Source organism: Amblyraja radiata, chromosome 4, assembly GCF_010909765.2.
Source record: "Amblyraja radiata isolate CabotCenter1 chromosome 4, sAmbRad1.1.pri, whole genome shotgun sequence".
NCBI classification, from domain to species: Eukaryota; Metazoa; Chordata; class Chondrichthyes; order Rajiformes; family Rajidae; genus Amblyraja; species Amblyraja radiata.
This window is the reverse complement of record NC_045959.1, coordinates 36,128,246-36,150,455: the sequence shown is the minus strand read 5'-3', so window position 1 is coordinate 36,150,455 and position 22,210 is coordinate 36,128,246. Positions and strand designations below refer to the sequence as shown.

Genomic DNA, 22,210 nt, shown 5'->3' with positions numbered 1-22,210 from the left:
CTGCTGAAGGAAGCAACCAGACAAACCCAACTCAGAGTGAGTGCCAAGGCTTGGGCATCTATGTCAGGCAAGATTGGGATTCGTCGCAGTCAAAGAACGCTCCATCTAAAGGCATGTCAGGCAGCAGCTACTGGTTCAGGGTTGCAAGTTCCTCCCACTCAAAGGACGGAGTGCTAGAGAGAGTGCTACAGGTGTATGCACATGTGCCGGAAGCAACGCCTGGTTCAGGGTTGCCATTCCTCCCACTGGGTTGAGCGCAGTGATGGAGATGGTGCTAAAATACATGCAAACATGCCTGAGGCACACCTGGTTCACTGCATAAGTCCTCTTAATCAGATGTATAAAGGATGAAGATGGAGCCATATATATTATAAGACCATGGGAGATGGAGTCGCAAAACATGGTGCGTACAAAAGCATGCACAGACAAGTTGAGGAGGCAGATGGTGACAACGGATTCAGGTGAAATTACTTCCACTCTAAAAGAGTGCTTAAGGTTAGTATGGATTGACTCCAAACAGGAACGGAATATGACTGTGCCGGGGTCCCATTCTTAATGCATAATGCACGATGGTAGCATGAGAGAAAATGGTGCTTTGCCTCTACAATTGCTGCTCCGTCGGTGACGGACTAGCCACTAGAAGAGAATTTGGCCGACAGCGTGAGCGATCTAATGGGAATGATAACATGGACAGAGTCTGTGAATGAAATTTTGCTAGAACTCCAGTAAGGTAAGGGACCTGGAGTTAGAGACACTGGTAAGTAGGTCTCGTTATTTACCTCCATGAAAGTCACTATGGTGGATGAACAGTATTCAGCATTGCTCCACTTAAATTTTCGTCAACTAATCTTCAGTTATATTACAAACAGATGCGAGGGCTTAAATATGTGAAATTACTAATACCATCTCTACTCACGGAGGTGATGGGATTTGCATGAAATACCTATTCTTCAGTTCTATAGTATCAGCTACCTTTAGACACTAGGTGCATGCTATGGGTTAAGGGTTGTGCGTATATGCTTAATCAGCATGTTCAAGTCCAAACTCGTATGCTTTGGTGGTATCATAGGTTAATCACTTGGGTGCAATCAAGTGTAGGTAGCCAGGAATGTTTTATCTAACCTCTTTTGACACGAGTGTAGCATCATGTTAAATCAATGTCAAAATCAGAATAGATGAAGGATCACTAGTATTTTAATGACTTGATGACTTATGGAACACTAGATCGAGATGTTGCATCCAGGCTCTATCACCAGTAGATATATTTTATAGATATATGCAGGCATGGTTCCCGCTAATGTTGGGAATCATATAAGAACCTTATTTGGTTAATTCTAACATAGAGTTGCTGGCTCAGCCGTGACTGGGGAAACCGTCCTATGCATGATAATTAATTCGGAGACATATATACAGCACGGATACTGACGACTGGGAGTTCATTTTCGAATGGGGTCTTTGACATAATTAGTTACAGTACCATTATCTGTGCCAAATGTGCTTTCTCATCATATTCTGCTAGAAGCAGGACACACCCTGTTGGGTCTCACCCTCTGATATCCAGATTCATGAAGGGTATCTTCAACTCAAACCTCCCAGGCTTAGGCACTCAGAGATATGGAATGTTCACATTGTGCTGATGCCGCTTGCCAGTGGGCCCCGGGTTCATCCTTGTCCTTGGCCTAACTCACTTAAAGTGGTTAGGCTCATGGCACTGGGTCAGCGCATAGGGTCCAGTCATTGCATAGCGTGACTGGTCAGCATGGTTACAGCTGCAGACAAATAACTATTTATGTGTGTGGCTTAGTCAAGCAGTGCAGACCAGGCGCATCAGGTCTGTAACTACAGTTTGGGCATACCCCATGGACCTTCGGTTACGTGTGGTCATCTACTACTATACGTTAGGTCACATAGAGCCTTAGGGGCACAGATCTATCAATGTTGTCAGTTACATAAACCTCATAGAAGGTATCAGTATAGACCATCTCCAGGTTAAACGGGTTCTGGCTTATGCAGGAGTGACTGACTTTAGAATCTCACTCCACCACGGCTATAACAGTTCAGCGGTAGGGGTATGGACGTTCTACGCTACCACACCCTAGTGTCTCCAGGGTGGCCAAACGAACAATCTTTTAATACATTGTACAAACCCATTGCCAGTCCGTGGGTATTTGCCAACTCATTTAGTTCTGTCTATAGTTCCTCCTGGATGACAGGGGTTACTATTGTGATTATTGGTTCATAGAAGAGCATCAGCATGTCTACATCTATGACATGTCTGAATGCATGATTATGTTTACTCATCCTTGGTAAATTGATGTAGTGTGTGACGCATGGACTCGTTCCACGGCATGAAGTCACAGAGCTTTAAAATCTTCACGTAGTCACTCACGTGACTCCGAAGTAAAATAGTAAGATTAAACGAGAACTTACCAGTTTGAAGTATGATCTTTATTTTATGAGTAGTTACGATGAGGGATTATGTGCCCTCCGCTCCCAACCCCTCCTCATAAAACTCAGCTGGTAGTTCTAGTTTCTCGAATCTTTCTATTCTCAGGTCAATGTTTCCTGTCTGTGACTTCACACCACTGCTTTGAAGATTGAGGCGCATGCGTGCTGGCGGGCTCTTCACGTAATCCCTCATCGTAACTCCTCATAAAATAAAGATCAAACTTCAAACTGGTAAGTTCTCATTTAATCTTACTATTCTTGATTGGTAAGGGTGTCAGGGGTGATGGGGAGAAGGGAGGAGAAAGGGGTTGAGAGAGAGAGATAGATCAGCCATGATGAATGGCGAAGTAGACTTGATGGGCCATTTGGCCTAATTCCGTTCCTGGAACTTATGAATTTATGAAATATAATTAATTTAGAATTTAACTCCTTTTCATATGTGCGTTGTTTCTACACTCCACAAATATATCTTGCTTTAAAAACAACTTTTCCAAAATATGCAATTTAGAGGAAAAAATAGCAAGATATAATTTTGGCGGTACAGTAGCGCAACGGTAGAGTTGCTGCCTTACATCGCCGGTACCCGGGTTTGATCCTGACTTTATGGAGTTTGCACGTTCTCGCGGTGACTGTGTGGGTTTTCTCGGGTGCTCTAGTTTCCTCCCACATTCCAAAGACACCAGGGCTTGTAGGTTAATTGGCTTCTATAAATTGCCCCCAGTATGTAGTGTTGAACAAGTGTACGGGTGATTACTGGTCGGTGGGGCCTCGGTGGGTCAAAGAGCCCGTCTTCACACTGTTTCTCTAAACTAAATTAACCAATAAAAGTAATCAGAGATGGGGAATATATGCCAGTAATTCTCTAGATTTTTTGGTTGAGATATGCTTTAGCCAATTCAACGATAGTGAATTGGCTATTGGCTGTGTATCTACTTGTGAATCTCAGTTTTGCCCATTGATTGCAACATAACAACAGCCACTCCACCTCAAAGCCTTGCTTTAAATATTTTTTAGTTAAGTTTTGAGATACAACATGGAAATCGGCCCTTCAGCCCACCAAGTTAATGCTGATCACTGATTTAGATTAGATTAGATTAGATTAGATTCCTTTATTTGTCATTCAGACCTTTTGGTCTGAACAAAATTTTGTTCACTGATCACCTGCTCACACTAATTCTATGTTACCCCATGCATTACACATTAGGGGAAATTTTACAGAGACCAATTAACCTACAAACTCATGTGTCTTTGAGATGTGGGAGGAAACTGGAGCATATTGTGTCTTGGAGTCACCACTAGAGGGCTCTGTCTCAAAATGAATGCTTCCTCTGGGAGGGTCCCTGGGAGATCTGCAGAGCTTTAGCAGCAGCCATGTTTGGCTTGTAATAAATACACTTCGGGTTCTGGACACCAAGTGTAGTTTGCAAATTATTTAGGCCTCGAATACAGCATCTGGCGACGAGGATGGGATGGTTTAACCCTCTCTGCCCCATCATTCTCCTCCGATCCTACAGATCCACACCACACACGCTGACTGGGAAAACGGCAGCAGAGCTGATAGGGCAAAACCTGCGCACAAAACTGAATGCTCTTCAACCATCATTGGACTCAAATCCAGACACAAAAGCGAGGGCGGAAATGATGAACCTCGTTCAAGATGACACCAGATGGAACGCGAGGCGTCTAATTGCAAGTAGACAGGGACAGGAAGGAGACAAATTGGACACTTTTCTTTTCCCATTATCCAGTCAAGACAGTGATTGTGGTCACCATACAGCAGAGCATACAACAGAGCAGTCTATTCCCGCTCGACGCTCTCAGCGACAGAAGAGGAGACCTCACTATCTGCACGATTATCAGCTGTGAAGCCATAAACGTTATGTTCACTGAGCAGTTATTTTGGACTGATTGCAAATGGACATATTTGGGTGGATACCTGGACTTATATGATCACCTTCATTTACAAGGAGGGAAAAGTGTTGTGTCCTGGAGTCACCACTATAGGGCTCTGTCTCGAAATGAATGTTTCCTCAGGGAGGGTCCCTGGGAGATCTGCAGGGCTTTAGCAGCAGACATGTTTGGCTTGTAATAAATACACTTCGGGTTCTGGACACCAAGTGTAGTTTGTGAATTATTTAGCCCTCGAATACAACAGAGCACCTGGAGGAAACGCATGTGGTCACAGGGAGTATGTGCAAATTCAGCATAGACAGCACCCGAGGTCAAGATCTAATCCACATTTCTGGCGCTGTGAGACAGTAGCTCTACCAACTGCACCACTGTGCCGCCCCTTAGATGTGTACTATTATGCTACATATATTCAGGACATTTACATTCATCTGAATTATCCTTGACAGGTTTCCAAATGGTCAGTAGGTCGACACAAAATGCTGGAGGAACTCAGCGGGTGAGGCAGCATCAATGGAGAGAAGGAATTGGCGACGTTTCGGGTCGAGACCCTTCTTCAGACTGAGGGTCTGAAAGAAAGGGAAGGGGATAGGACAAAGAAAGAATGTAGGCGGAGACAGTGGGACTAGTGGGAGAACTGGGAAGGGGGGGGGGGGGGGTGTGGGGAGATGAAGAGAGAGAGCAAGGGCTACCTGAAGTTAAATGGTCAGTTTCAATAGTAATCTGTGCTTTTCAGTACAAAAAAAAAGACAGCATTTTTGGTGGTAACAAGCTCTCTTCGGTAAAATGATATGATTTGCATCATTGTAATTGATAACTGGAAAATGTTGGAAGGATTTAGGTATAAGATGTTCTTATTGTGATAGATTACTGGAGTCTAACATAAGATGAGTAATTTTATGTCTGCAAATATACTAGCAAAGGGGAGCTGCCAACATCACTGCGTCAAGTCAAGATATTTAGACAAACAAAGCAAGTCAAACTGTCTCAGGAATCTCAACCTGTAGCCTTAAGCTTTTATATTCTCGAAAAAAAAGTACTCTTGCAACTTCAAAGAAAATCTACATATATAAAAGTTGGTCCTGACATGCAGATATACTTGCAATTGTACAAAAAATAAAAACACTTTAATTCTAACTTTGCTTGTCAGTTTGATTTTGTCATGGAATGATGAAATAAAGACACTGAAATCACGGTGGTGTGAAAGCAGGTTGCTATTCTTTCAGCAGTTTTACAACAAACATGCGATTTAATGAAAATGGAATAATGCTTCCAAAGAACGGGGGTGGATGATGGGTGGTAATGGCAGGGTAAAATCACCATCCAACACAAAGGCATTAGATCATTACAGTCGCAGCAATCCTGGTGTTATGGAATCAGCTACTGTTGTTCGACATCATTAGAGGGCAGTGGAATTGAATATTGGGAGTAGAGTATGGACTACCTTTTGTACTGTGGTGCTGGCAACTAAAGAAGAATTACTATCTGCAATTATGTTCAATTTGTGAGCTTTAGAGACACACACACACACACCGATGATATATGCAAAAGGGATGAATACACAGAAGGGATGATGGAAGGAAATTTCAGTAATTCCTTTTGAAAGGAAATGAGATAAATGAAGAAGTAGTGTTTTGAGATTTGAAGAAAATGCAGGAAAATCATAATAATTGGACACCTTTCATTGCTGGCCTGACTTTAATTTTTTTTGTGACTGTAGACAATAGACAATAGGTGCAGGAGTAAGCCATTCGGCCCTTCAAGCCAGCACTGCCATTCAATGTGATCATGGCTGATCATCCACAATCAGTACCCCGTACCTGACTTCTCCTACCAGAGAACCGGCCTCCGGATACTAAAATCTTCTATGGGCTAATTCTTGCTGATAAGAAGCAGCAGTTTGGTGACCATTGCCTGCATTTAACCTCCCTCACCCCCTCCATAAATCTTTGCAAACACAAATGCATTTGGGACTATGATATTGGTAATTTTAACATTATAATTCATCATAACATTAATATCCGTGTGTGGAGTCCAATGACTTTGCACAAAGAGTTTAGACCGGGTTGAGATTAGAATCCTCCAGTACCTCCAAACCAGTACTGGTACCTTAATCAGAGAGGGGGATTTATTCCTTTTAAAATGATACAAAGATTTAGAGCAAACATTATTCTAGGAAACTGAATTCAAAGTGAGAGGTTGTTAAGAAATGTAAGTATGTCCATTTAGTTTAGTTTAGTTTAGTTTACAGATACAGCACGGAAACAGGCGCTTTGGCCCACCGAGTCTGCACCGACCAGTGATCCCCGCACATTAACACTATCCTACACACACTAGGGACAATTTACATTCATACAAAACCGATCAACCTACATACCTTTACATCCTTGGAGCGTGGGAGGAAACCGAAGATCTCGGAGAAAACCCATGTGATCACAGGGAGAACGTACAAACTCCGTACAGACAGCACCCGTAGATGGGATCGAACCCGGGTCTCTGGCATTGCAAGCACTGTAAGGCCGCAACTCTACCGTGGCGCCACCTGAGCTGTGTTCATCAATTCATAGTGGTAGAAGCAGAATTATGCCATTCGGCCCATCAAGTCTATTCCGTCATTCAATTATAGCTGATCAATCTCTCCCTCCTAACCCCATTCTCCTGCATTCTCCCCATAACCCCTCACACCCATTCTGATCAAGAACCTATCTATCTCTGCCTTAATAGTATCCATTGACTTGGCCTCCACAGCCTTCTGTTGCAATGAATTCCACAGATTCACCATCCTGTTAGGTAAAAAAAAAATTATGAAAGATTACTGATGTGGATAATGTAGATAGTTTCTGGGGGGCTGAACCTGGGATGGAAAGGTTTACGCAGGGAGATTGTGAAAATGCATGTAAATTATATTGATTTCTGAAATAACAAGTAATCTTATTACAGCCAACACCTATGGGCGGGAATGGGTGAATGTTACCATTCAGGAAACCCAGTAGTGCAAGCACCAAAGAAGTCGTAAGAACCTAAGAACATCAGGGACAGGAGTTAGAGTAGGCCAATCGGCCCTTAATAGGCTAGATGTAGACATTATGTTTTGTTACGTAGGAGGATCCAGAATTTTTTTTAAATGATCGCCTATATAAGAGAGAAATTAAGTGATTTTATTTTCTCAGATTCATGATGGAAACATATTATGGTGCTTGCTTGTTCTTTCACTATTCAAGCAGATCTTTCTTATGATTTTTCAAACAAAAACTATTCTGAAATTAACACAAGGCAAAAGGTATGTAATACACTTTGATTTAATGAAATCCGTTCATTTATCTGATGAACAGCAATATTGTTACCCTGATAAACCATCAGAAGAAATTGCCTTTTTGGACTGAACATAATTGCTTTTACAAAAAAATCCAAAAATTGCCACTTGTAATAACTATTAAATATGGTAAATAGATTGTTGATGCCAAAACCTCTCAAAATGATCTGTGCCACAAGATTGCCAGCAGTGGTATAGGGATGCCTGAATTAAACACAATCTTCAATATTTAATTTATCAAGCAGTAGTATTTATTTGCAAACTAATATTTTATTGAAATATTTTCCTGGCAGTCTATGTTGTTATTTAGGGTAGATGAATTATATATACTTGAATACTTGGAACAAACTTGAATACTTGGAACAAAGTTAGGCAATTCCCCTTTACCCAATTATATTAAATTAGCTTTAAACTTTATTTCACATTGTTAATTCTTGGCCATATAAATTGCTCTATTATCAAACCCCAAAACACCCATCCTGCTCTTTCAAAAATCATAAAGACAGTTAAAAATATAACAAGCCAAATGTATTGAGTAAATTGAGGCAGAATTAATTCTGGAAAAGACACAAAGTGCTGAAGGAACTCAACGGGTCAGACAGCATCTCTGGACAACATGGATAGGCAACATTTTGGGTCGGGACTGAAAAAATGCTCCTGACCCAAAACGTCACCGATCCACGATCTCCGGAGATGCTGCCTGACCTACTGGTTACTCCAGCACTTTTTGTCACTTTTTTGGTCAATCAGTATTTGCAGTTCTTTGTGTCTGAATTGATTCAAGTTCAGCGTTGCAGTTCCTTTTAACATTGGTAGCTAGTAAATATATAAGTCATACCAGTACAGTGAGGCATGGAGCCACTCCAATCTCCATTCTTCTGGCAGGTACGCAATGATGAACCAATAAGCAGTCTTTTCCCAACACAAGAGTAGTGAATAGTTGCTCCGAATGTGTATTTATCTCCAGTCAAAATTGCATTTGGTGGAATACCAGGATGTCCACAATCAACCACTATGTGAAAGATATCAGATGATGATCCATGTTACCCATGGTCCTTTATGCATAATTAACATTTAATCTCAAATCACAAGAAGATTGTGTTGCTGAAATATGAAAGATTTCACCCTATAAATTGTTCATGAATCAGGCTTACGAATGGTTCTCACATCTGTCAACATTAAAAATTGATCAATTAAGCATGCCCTCAAATAGTCGATTAAATAAATCATGTATGAATGTATTAAATGTTTATCAGCTAATGCTGCCAATAGGTATTTCTAAGTTTTAATGTTCAAAACATAAACAACATAAATATATGATCAGAAATAAACATGTTATATAAAATTAATGTCATTAATATTTTCAGTTAAATGATTATCCCAGTACTGACTGGATTGGCGAGTGAATAGAGAAAATCCAAACATTCAATAAGATAAATGCAGTCAATAAAAAATGCTTACTAGAACATTCAGGTAAGGGCTTATCCCAGTACCCATTGGACTGACACGTCAGCACAGAAGATCCAAACAAGAAATATCCAGGGTTACAGTCATAAAATACCAAGGAGCCAAAGGTGAAATTTCCATGTTCTATCTTACTTTCCCGAATGGAATTTGCAGGAATTCCAGGATCAGAGCAGTTCACCACTAACAAATTAAAAAAAAGTGCAGCGAGTCAAAAATGGTTTTAAATTTCTGAGTACATCCATGATTTTACATTCAGAACACTATTAAATGTTAACCAATCATTCACTTGTGACTTAAAAACATAGTAAACGGTTCAATTAGACGTGATCCACGAAATGTAATCTATCATGTAAATTTTTGTAGTGCCTTGTATGTTCAGGGGAATCTTTATTCCATTGGAAGGAAAGATCCATTTAAATACTAGTAACACGATAATTTAATGTACTGTAAATATACAGTGTGGAAAGCTGCTGATTACATAAGGGTGAACAATTGTAATTTAATATGTGCTTATTTGAAAAACATCAGAGTGAAGGATATCTGTATATCTAATTTTTCTACTGTGGCAAGTTTACACATACAAATTATGAGTAACAGAAGTTGTTGATTATTTGTGAGCAATATCTTTGCAGAAATGTATTTGCCTTTTATTCCAAGTCCAAAAAGTAAAGACTATGCTTCCAATTCTTTGCATGGCCATGTTACGCTTCTTTATGTGATATCAGTGGGTAGTCTCAATTTCCCCAATTACAGAAGTATCTCATCTATAAATTAGAGGTTGTGAGGTAAACATTATTTGTCTAGTCCGTGGAGCTGAAATTTCATTTCTAGAACTACCATTTCTAAAATAATTTATTCACCAGAGGCATATAATTGAGAATTTGAACAATATCTTCCTGTAATTTATTGTCCATGATAATTTATTTGTGCAGGCGGTGGAAAGGGTGGGATGGGAGTTGGTGGTGAAAAGATTAATGGTCCACTCATCCTTGAATTTACAATACTTCTATTCCCCTCACAAGTAAGAACAAGGCATATGCTCTGAAAAATCAAATCACAGCTTATGAAGAAAGGAATGTTGGTCCGAGTTTACACTCAGACAACCCACAATCTATTTAAATGACCAAGGGGTCAATTGGCCATCATCTTCTTCTAAATTATATGTTTGCATGAATAAGGTCATAAGTGATAGGAAAGGAATTAGGCCATATGACCCATCAAGTCAGCTCCGCCATTCAATCATGGCTGATCTATCTCTCCCTCCTAACCCCCCCCTTCTCCTGCCTCCTCCACCATAACCCCTGACACCTGTACGAATCAAGAATCTATTTATCTCTGCCTTAAAAATATCCATTGACTTGGCCTCCACAGCCTTTTGTGGCAAAGAATTCCACAGATTCACCGCCCTCTGACTAAAGAATAAAATAAATGCTCATATTTGTGTGTAATAACATAACCGCCTACACTTTTAATTAGATAGTCCATATTTGCTGTTGTATCAAATAATATTGTGATACGTAAAGAACATTCTTCATTTAATTCTACTCGTCTGGCACAAGACAAATTACATCTAAAAACATCTCAATCAAAATTGACCAAATAATAGATATAGCTTTATGTTTGTGTTAATGTCTGTAACATGGATTTTTCCACATCAGAAAAAAACAACATGTGCACAGAATGTAATACATTCAGATGTCATAATGGTGTAGAATTGAATAGTGGGTGCTTCCTACACCAGTTGCTGAAGCCCTGAATCTACACTATACTCTATCTCTGTCCCTCCCCCACCTAAGTCGCAATAGCTTCTCGTTTTCATCTAACAAACAACTTACAATGGCCTGTTTCGTTTATCAGTTACTTTATTGCATATCTTTCATTCATTGTTCTTTATCTCTCTACATCATCGACTATATCTCTTGTTTCCTTTATCCCTAACCAGTCTGAAGAAGGGTCTCAACCTGAAATGTCACCCATTCCTTCTCTCCAGAGATGCTGCCTGTCCCGCTGAGTTACCCCAGCTTTTTGTGCCTATCTTTGATTTAAACTAGTATCTGCAGTTCTATCCTACACATTAACTAGAACACATTTTATTTCAAATTCTTGAGATGTAGACATTCTTCCCATTCAGATCCTTCCACAGTTATCTCAGATGTTTGAAGGGGATTTTTGCCTTTACATCATGTCTATCTTGAGAATTTTGTGATTCTCTACTGTTTATACCAGTTCCCCAGAGCTTCTGCCTGAGTATTAGCATTTCTTACTCAACTTGATAAAGCTTTACGTATTATGGCAAACTAGAATTCACTAATATTAAAAGATGCAGCTTAATGCATCAGTCAAATTCACATAAAAGTATATTTAGCCCATAACAATGCCAGTTACTATCAATTTTTGCTTTCTTCATGCATACAATTTATTTCAGTTTCAGATAAAAATTTACACCTACCTCTACATGTGGGTATCGGCCAGCTCCATTGCCTGTTCGTCTGACACTGAGATCTGGCTGACCCATCCATCACATATCCAGTGTTGCAAGAAAATGTTACAACATCATTGAGGTTGAAAACATTTCCGGAGGTTTTCCCATAAATTGAACTTCCAGGATGACCACAACTGATTGCTAGAAGAAATACATGACCAACAATCTGAAATTCTTATAAATCTAACTTAACTTTAAAACTACCTAAATGTGCACAGAATGAGTTCGAGAAATAATAGTTCTCCGTGACTATCTCTCAGCATTGACCATAACCTCGCCATCCAAAATACTGATCATCCACCAGAGCAAAGGAGAAAATGCCCCTTCTAACCAGTTAAGGAAGAGTTATTTGACTGAGCCGAACACTAAATTGGTTATATGACGTTCTTATATCCATTTTTGCATCCTGTTTTTTTCAGGTGTTACACTCACAAAATCAACAACACCATTTTTTTTGAAGCACAGTAAGGCCTTTTCATATAAAAGTGACCAGAGGAAAGTTAGCATTTGGTAGACTTCACTGGTGGAAAGGGAAGCAATTGGACCAGGATGAGAAAGGAGGGAATAGTAATCAGCTGTGCAGGAATAAGCAGGTCATATTTTTATGTTTTTTAAAACACATTTATTATTCTTGAACATATAAACATAAGAAATGATTCATAATATCTATTTATCAGTAAGTTCTTGACACTTCTGGTCATCGTTTTTTTCCCTCCACCTCAATAATACATAATCCTTTTGTAAGATAAGTGTGACAGAGGCCTTCCAGAGCAATAATCAGAATTCCTAATTATTTTTAAAAAGCATCAGTGTGAATGTTAGGTGAACAGGGAATCCCCCAGTCCTCAGGATCAGGACTGGGGGAGTTTCTTTATAGAGATACAGCGCGAAAACAGGCCCTTCGGCCCATCGAGTCCGTACCGACCTGCAATCCCCACACACATTAACACTATCCTACACTAGGGACCATTTTTACATTTACTCCAAGTCAACTAATCTACAAACGTGTACGTCTTTGCAGTGTGAGAGGAAACCAAAGTTCTCGGAGAAAAACCACGCAGGTCATGGGGAGAAAGTACAAACTCTGTACAGTCAATTAACTGTAGCTGGGATCAAACCCGGACTCAGGTGCTGTCGGCTATGTCATCATGCCGCCCTAAGGCACGGTTAAGAACATTTAAGGAAAATAATGGGCAAGCAGAAGAGGGTAATTTGAAAAGTTGTGATAACCAGTAGGCGAATTGAAATATTTGGTGAGGGATACAATAACACAAAAGTTTTGTAAATATGTACATTAGTTCCACTGGGTTCATTGAAGAACACAAACAATCTGCAGCCAGAAGATCTAATATTCCTTTGCCTATTCTGAATCCCAAAAAGAACAGACAATTAAAGTTGAAATGGCAGTAACACAAGAGATGTGCAGCAAACTACAAGCTGTTAGATTGCTACTTCCCATCCACCTATGCATTCTCACTACTTCTATCCTCTATTCATTGCAAACTAGAGTTTATTTTCCACTTCACTGTGCAGCGTAGTCCATTACAATGTGCAGTTAGCGGTCAACCAGATTACTGAGGGTTTTGTATCACATGAATCTGAGTAAATACAGAAGATTTTCTTTTCTGAAGTGTATGAATGATCCCAAATGGACTTTTGTTTACAATGAACTTGCAAATTTTAATTCCATGTTTACTTAATTGATTACACTCTCTGACAGGCATGATAAGATTCAAAATCAGTCCAGTAATCCAGGCTGTTGGAATCAATAATAATAACAACCACTTTTCTGTCATATACACAAAGCCACGAGTAGCTAGATTAAAGATGAACTGTGATTTCAAGACCACACACCACAGAAAACCAATCTCCCCGGACTTAAAACAGCTCATTAGTTGTAGGTACCTGTTGCAAACAATTGCCTATCCTTGTACTGAAGAGTACTGTTACAACTGAGGCCAGAAAGGATATGGTACCATTTCAATCATTCATTGTCCATGTGCAACACTAATAATAGTTTCAGCTTTGCTGCTATAAAATGTTTGTAACAAAATGAGGATATACATTAAATTTGGGGCTCCAATCTGCACCAATGGCATAAATTTAAATGTATAGGGAATGTTACAAATAACCAACTTGTCATTCCTTCTGCAAATCACCATGTTTCCAAATAGAATATAGAACATAGCAACAGGCCCTTCAGCACATAATGACTGCACAGAATCCATATCCCTCTATGGCCTGCATGTCCATGTGCCTATCCAAAAGTCTCCTAAACACAACTATCATTTCTTCCTGCATCACCAACCCCAGCAGCATTTTTGTGGCACTCACCACCCTCTGTGTAAAAAACCTATCCCTCTCATCACAAAGCTATTGATTTATTCACAAATCAATTATTTATAAAGCTATACTCTAATCTACCTGCGCTTATAAACAATAGATAATAGGTGCAGGGGTAGGCCATTTGTCCTTCGAGCCAGCACCGCCATTCAATGTGATCGTGGCTGATCATCCCCAATCAGTACCCAATTCCTGCCTTCTCCCCATATCCCCTGACTCTGCTATTTTTAAGAGCCCTATCTAGCTCTCTCTTGAAAGCTTCCAGAGAACCCGCCTCCACTGCCATCTGAGGCAGAGAATTCCACAGACTCAACACTCTCTGTGAGAAAAAGTGTTTCCTCGTCTCCGTTCTAAATGGCTTACTCCTTTTTCTAAACTGTGGCCCCTGGTTCTGGCCTCCCCCAACATCGGGAACATGTTTCCTGCCTCTAGCGTTTCCAAACCCTTAACAATCTTATATGTTTCAATGAGAATCCCTCTCATCCTTCTAAACTCCAGAGCGTACAAGCCCAGCTGCTCAGCATATGACAGTCCCGCCATCCCAGTAATTAACCTTATAAACCTACGCTGCACTCCCTCAATAGCAAGAATGTCCTTCCTCAAATTAGCGGACCAAAACTGCACACAATACTCCAGGTGTGGTCTCACTAGGGCTCTGTACAACTGTAGAAGGACCTCTTTGCTCCTGTCTATGGGTGCTGGCTGTATGGAGTTTTTACGCTCTCCCTGTGGACTGTGTGGGTTTTCTCAGAGATCTTTATTTTCCTCCCATACTCCCAAGACGTACAGGTTTGTAGATTAATTGACTTGGTATAGGTGTAAATTGTCTCTAGTGTGTGTAGGATAGTGCTAATGTGCGGGGATCGCTGACGGGTTGGCCGAAGGGCCTGCTTCGGCGCTGTATCTCTAAATTAAACTAAATTCGGTCCTTCAAAATTCTCAATTCATTGTGTATGTTCTACTCTTCCTTTCCTAAAGAGCACCTTACCATTTAATGATTAAAATTCACATATTTGTTGTCACAACTTGGTCACAGTAGAGCAGAGTGATGCAGCCTAGGTGTTACACCACCAGAAATTATGTTGGACATGCATAACCGAGAAATGCATGCTTAGTTCATTTTTGTTATAATTCTCTGAATGCCAGTGGCTTTCAGTAAAAACCTTGGGGCTTTATTATTGGTCTGCAGCATAAAAAATCTACCTGCTCATTATACAATATTCTGTTTTCTAATATGAGACAGAGTGAACACCACAGATACGCGAGAAGGGTATAGGAGGTCACAGTCTCAGATAGGTATCATTTTGTTTTAAAACAGTAATGATAACATTTCCATTTCCATCAAATGTTACTTGGGTTATATGATGCCTTATATCACCAATGTATTACAGACAGGTGCCTAGTTGTAAAATATTTAAATGCTAATTGGGCACAATACACAAGTTGTGCACAGATTCCACGATCCACAGCATTGATTCCAATATTTTGTTGGCGTAGGCGACCACAAACATGCTGTAGATCTCTGGCAGCCACTTCAGTATGTCATTCACAACACTGGCAGCCTTTAGAGTTATAGAGTGATACAGTGTAGAAACAGGCCTTTCAGCCCAACTTGCGCACACCAGCCAACATGACCCAGCTACACTGGTCCCACCTGCCCGTGTTTGGTCCATATCCCTTTAGTTACGAGATGTATTGTTCATGCATGAAGAAAAACCTCAACATTCTTACTTACGCACACAAATTGGGAGCTGGCCAGACCAGTTGTGATCCTGCTGGCATATTCGTACCGATGAACCAATTAGACGAAACCCTGGATTACATTGGTAAACCACTGTATCTTTGTAGCCATAATTCTCTCCAACCACTTGGCCGTTGACTATTGGATCCGGAACTCCACAGTGGCCAGCTTAAAAGTAAAAGTAAAAGGTAACATGACACTTTCAATCTCAAGGCACGCCTCCTTTAAATTTATCAGAGATCCAACTAACATTTCTAATTAAGCATTTGTCTCCTCATTACTTAGAACATCATTGAACATTTACAACTGTAGTTTTCAACCTGTTTAATTGTTGAAGGCAAGAACAACAGATGTACCTAAGAAGTCATACCTAAACACTTTGTTTCAGATCCACTCCAAAGACCCGATGCCAAGCATTCCCTGACTGTCGACCCAACTAATATGTAGCCTACGTCACAGGTTATGATGGCAGTAGCTCCAAACGTGGTTTGAGTTCCTATTTTTTTGCCATTCGGAGGGTGTCCTAATTCTCCACAAGAGATAACTGCAAAATGAAAGGAGAAAATAAAATTTTCCTAATAGAATCATGTAATAATTTGCATTGCTGAGACTCAATATATTGATTGGGTTGTATATATCACTTTAGAAAGGCATGGGCATGCAAATAAACAGGACACGTGATAGTTCATTCAGCACCATTGTGATATGGCGGAAAACAGAAGGGCCAACACTGTGTGGAAAGGGAACTGAAGGTTATGACTAAACCTATAACAGAAATTACACAGGGTAGCATATTTGGCCCTGCATAGGCATTACTGGTATTTATATTCTACTTTATGTTCCTCATTCCTCTTGAACTCAATACAGTACCTCACGAGTGTTCTCCCAAGATTTAATATGTTTATCTTAACTTCAACACATCAATTTTATCTCCAAATCTGGTTGGTCTCCAAATCTGAGGAAGGACATTATTGCCATAGAGGGAGTGCAGAGAAGGTTCACCAGACTGATTCCTGGGATGTCAGGACTGTCTTATGAAGAAAGACTGGATAGACTTGGTTTGTACTCTCTAGAATTTAGGAGATTGAGAGGGGATCTTATAGAAACTTACAAAATTCTTAAGGGATTGGACAGGCTAGATGCAGGAAGATTGTTCCCGATGTTGGGGAGGTCCAGGACAAGGGGTCACAGCTTAAGGATAAGGGGGAAATCCTTTAAAACCGAGATGAGAAAAACTTTTTTCACACAGAGAGTGGTGAATCTCTGGAACTCTCTGCCACAGAGGGTAGTTGAGGCCAGTGCATTGGCTATATTTAAGAGGGAGTTAGATGTGGCCCTTGTGGCTAAAGGAATCAGAGGGTATGGAGAGAAGGCAGGTACGGGATACTGAGTTGGATGATCAGCCATGATCATATTGAATGGCGGTGCAGGCTCGAAGGGCCGAATGGCCTACTCCTGCACCTAATTTCTATGTTTCTATGTTTCTATCCCTTTATTAATAAATTATTGCACTTGGTTCAGTTAATTGTAGTCTAGTAATTGAAGTTTTTTTATTCTGAGAACTTTCTGCTCCTCTATCCCTTTGAGATTTTGTTATACTGGGATACATGTGATCTGATATTTCTACCAGAGTGTAACACATCATAGATATCGGTGTTGGGACTGTTGAATGTGAGTCAAAACAATTGTTAAATGATAGTTACTCAGACAGCGTGGTCTTGCTCTTCCCCAGCTCCAAGTTCCATTGGCCAAGCATGTGATAGCAGTCGGCCCAAGTCGATAGTAGCCAGGGTTGCAGGTGAAGACAACCTTTGTTCTGAATTCATAATTTGATCCATTCAACACTCGCCAACTACCATGTTCCAAAGTGAACGAACTGATGCTTGGGCATGTCATCACTGATAACAAGATGAACAATTCAATGATTAATTATAAAGTTGGAACATCTAATAAATATATTCAAATGCTCTTCACTCTCTCTAATGATCATCCGAATTTGGGTAAACAATAACTCAAAAAAATAATGTTGGATTTTGCCCTCAGCAAGCAATTTTGTTCTGATATAAGCTGCAATTACTGAACCAATGTAAAGCCCATTCTCAATAGGAAATCTGCCAGTTGTTAGATCAGTCCAATCACCTTGAATAATTAGGAATGAACAGCGGAGAAAGACAAAAAGGAAGTGACAGCTAGATAGTTAATTCAAAGTCAAAGCAGATTCAGAAAACACATTAAAGGGAGGAAATGAAAGATGAGATTGAGAGATAAAAGAAACAGAATGGAAATGTAAAGTTTTTTTTCAAATTAACATTAATTAGAATGTGAAGAAATGAGACTGCACAAGACAAAATTAATTTGTCATGCCAGAAATATTTTTTTTGGCGGAGATTAAGATTTACCATTTTACTACATGGGAATGGATAGACGTCAACATTTTCAGACTAGAGAGTGAGTAATTTTTTTTAAATGCTGTAACTCCATATATTTCAAAGCCAATTTAGTCTGAAGGGTCTCAACCCGAAACGTCACCCATTCCTTCTCACCAGAGATGCTGCCTGACCCGTCTATCTGCGGTTCCTTGTTACACTTGTCCCAGCAATAGAGCTTTCTTGCATTGTTTGTTGGAGGAGCATGGTATCTTAAATAACAACTTCTGCGTTCGCTCATTTACCTACTTAGGTGGAAACTGCAGTTTGATTTATACTTTAATAACAATGGATGCTCTCAGCCTCACCAATCGTTCTTCAGGATAATCCAGTTTATGTTACTAAATTGAATGTGTTACACTCAGCTTCTGGTAAGAAGTATAATTCAGAAACATAAATAACTAATGATAACCAGAAAGATCTTATATTTCATACAATTCGAGAAGATCCCCAGATATCAGTCTGCTAGTGGGCATGAAGAAAATTAAGCCGACAATGGACTTCATGGAGATTAAAGCTTGGTTATCAACTTCTTGGCTTGGGGTAGATGGTTGGGGAGACATTTTGGATGTGGGATGGGTAGGGATAGGCTGTGGTTGGGGCAGGTGGAGAGAGGGCTTGAAGAGAATGGACGAGTTTCAAAACATAATGAGGACCTTACTGATTAAGAAGGAACTGCAAATGCTGGAAAATCGAAGGTAGACAAAAATGCTGGAGAAACTCTGCGGGTGAGGCAGCATCTATGGAGCAAAGGAAATAGGCGACGTTTTGGGTCAAAACCCATTTTCAGACCTTACTTAAGTATGCTTCCTGTACCAACCAGGGACCTGCTGGAGGCAGTATCCTGTTACAAATGCTGCTGTAGTGAGAACAATGTTACAAAATCATAGTTCTTCTTCTAAGAATACTGATGATAGGTGCTCCTCAGACAATGTGACTTAATTTCCTGAGCAATTTGTGGGATCGTAGATAGTTTAAAAAAAAAAGGCTGCTTAAGACTACACCATGATTTACAGCAGTTGGAAAGATGGATGAAGTAATGGTAAATGTAATTAACTTCTGACTGGCACAAAGTGAAGCATTTTTGGAGGGCATACAAGGATAGCATGCACACCATAAATGTTGGAGTCCTGGAAGTGTCCATAAAAAGATGGTTCCAGGCGTACAAGTCTAAACATTCCTGAAAGTGACCACAGAGGTGCATAAGACGATGAAGAAAGTGAAGACACATTTGCCTTTATTGGCTGTGATATGAAATATCAGAGTTAGACGTCATATTACAACTTTGGGCCCCATGTGGAATACTGTGTACAGTTCTGGTCACCACATTGTAGGAATGATAGGATTGTGCATGAAAGGCTGAAGAGGAGATTCACCAGAATGTTTTCTGAATCGGTGCATTTCAGATAAGGCCATAAGGTCATAATGATAGGAGCAGAATTAAACCATTCGGCCCATTCAGCTCCATAAAGAAGGCCATTTCAATTCCAAGGCCAATGGAATCTATCTTTTTCATTTTTTAGTATCATCTCAAATGTTGAGTTATCTGCAAATTGTGCATAAACTATCAATGATTTCTACTGACATTAAGACAATCCTCCAAAATGTTCTAAAGTTGAATTGAGGCAGCTTGCCAGAAACAAAGGCTGTCAGGATTTCCTTTTTTTCTATCATAAATCTCCCTAGATGAAGGGAAAAATGTAATCATAAGATCGACAGAGGCATTTAAAAGTAAATGTTCGTAATCTATATCAGAATGAAGAACTGGCCCAACATTAAGCTTGGGGACATTGTTGAACTGTTCCCTTCAGTCATAAATATAGAATTCACTCTGTTCTCTTTAACACTGTTACAATTACACATTTATATAGCCTCTGCCTCTTTAATTGCTTGGGTTTCAGATTTGCCAGCAATTCCCACATGTCCTAATTCATCAACTATTTACATGAATATATTCCTGCTGCTAATGAGATCAGAGACCACGCTATCACTGAGACCATCCATAAAGGATCATTATCAAAGGCCGCATGTGGCAGATTTCTCGTGTTCCAGAGAGTGTTCAAACATAATAAAAATCCTTCAAACTTACAATTTTACCACCTCTGCCACTGTTGACCATCCTGCAATTGGATAGCCATTTTAACAACTATTTATGTAGTGCTCTTTGGAGGTTTTCTTAAGAGCACAAAAATGTCAACAAAAACTTGGCTAAAATCCTTTGAAAGTAGAATATTTAAATATCTGAGAGAAGGATATAAATTATTTTGAAGTGTCTCCCTGTGACATACAAAGCATATATTAGTCTTCATTTCTATCAATAGGTAGTGTGCATTTTAAAAGCATAATACATCACATATGAAGAGCAAGGTGTTTAAATTCCTTACCAATGCACCTGGGTGGACGGTTCTGATTGCTCCACGTACCATCCTGTTGGCAGAGGGCAGTGGAGCGCTCTTTTGATGAAAGCCGATAGCCATCATTGCAAAAATAGTTGACCCGTGTGCTTACTGAGTAATCAGTGGCAAATACTCCTCCGGTAACAGATGCTTTGGGCACGCCACAAGATATTGCTGCAACAAATCACCCACTTTGTGAATGACACACACTAGCAGTATTTATGCAAAGCTGTATTAGTAGAACTTAACAGGTTTAAGAAAAATAAAGGCAACGTGGCAGATGTAAGTAAAATTGAGGGAGTCTCTTGAAGAATATAGACTGTTGAGAGAGAACTTAAGCAAGAAATATCCTTGGTAAGTAAGATTAAGGAGAATTCCAAGGCATTCAATGAGTATACCTAGAGCAAGAGATAGCCAGTGAAAGAGTGGATTTCCTTAGGAATCAAAGGAGTGGAGTCAGGCAATGTGGACAAGGTTGAAAATGAACATTTCTTATTTCTATTCACCAAGGGGAATGACATAGAAGATGCTGAGCTCTGGGATGGGTAGATGGATGAGATTTATCACAGTGTGCCATGGTAAGCAAGGGATCAGAGAGTTGAGTCCCTGAAGAAGATTTCTGCATCTTCATTAGCCACCAGCTAATGAAGAACCAGAAGACTGGAGGAGAGTTAACGATATTCCTTTATTTCAGCAGGGCAGCCAAATTAAGCCAGGTAACTACAGGGCCAGAGTGCCTTGTTTCATGGTGGGGAGATTATTGGAGAAAATCCTCAGGGACTGGATTCATATACGTTTGGAAAGACAGACTGATCAGAGATGGTAGGCATGGATTTGTGTGGGAGAATTCCTGCCTCTTTAATTTGATTGAGTATTTAGTGGGTAAGTGAGAAGACTGACATAGAACATAGAACATAGAACAGTGCAGCACAGGAAAAGGTCTGTTGGCCCACAATGTCGAACATAATGCCAAGATAAGTTAATCTCATTGAACTGCACATGAACCATATCCCTCCCTTGACAAAGGCACGAGAAATAAATTGTCCATATGGACTTTTGTAAGGCATATGCAAGGTCTTTATGGTAGGCTGGCCCAAAATGTTAAGGGACATGCAATCCAAGGCGAGTTGGTTATTTGGATCAGAGAATGGCTTGGTAAAAGGAAGCAGATGGGGATTGTTTTCCATGAAAGTTTTTTTTCTACAGTGAATGGGCGATACCTGAAACTCGCTGACAGTGGCACTGGTGGAGTCAGATACAATCACAGGGATTTGGGAGGAATCCTAAGGAAATCTACTCTTTCACTGGCTATCACTTGCTCTAGGTATACTATGTATTTGGGAGACATTTTGATCAGAATTCAAATAGGCAAGATATGGAAGGGTACAGCACTAATGCAGGTAAATGAAGCGGGAATAGATGGGCAAAAATGGTCTGAATGGACATGGTGGCCAGAGAGGCTGTTTTCGTGCTGTACAACTCAATGAAGCTTATCTAAGTTGTACTTCTTAAGCAGGGCACAGACTTGGAGCACAAATGTTATGACTGAGGGAAAAACAGTGTCAAGTCAAAAGTCAAGAGAGTTTTATTGTCATGTGTCCCAGATAGGACAATGAAATTCTTACTTGCTGCAGCACAACAGAATATGTAAACATAATACAAAACGGAAGATTTTCAGTGTGTCTA

The 22,210-nt window shown here is 40.0% G+C and overlaps 1 protein-coding gene across 1 annotated transcript in view; it reads right to left on the bottom strand.

Moving 5' to 3' along the window:
* The window catches only part of csmd3 (CUB and Sushi multiple domains 3), a 751,933-nt gene that overhangs the window by 99,980 nt on the left and 629,743 nt on the right, over window positions 1–22,210 (bottom strand). The window contains 7 exon segments of the mRNA XM_033020379.1: window positions 8,508–8,681; window positions 9,131–9,316; window positions 11,586–11,759; window positions 15,697–15,870; window positions 16,073–16,246; window positions 17,406–17,600; window positions 20,513–20,698. Coding sequence (XP_032876270.1) covers window positions 8,508–8,681; window positions 9,131–9,316; window positions 11,586–11,759; window positions 15,697–15,870; window positions 16,073–16,246; window positions 17,406–17,600; window positions 20,513–20,698 — 1,263 coding nt within the window.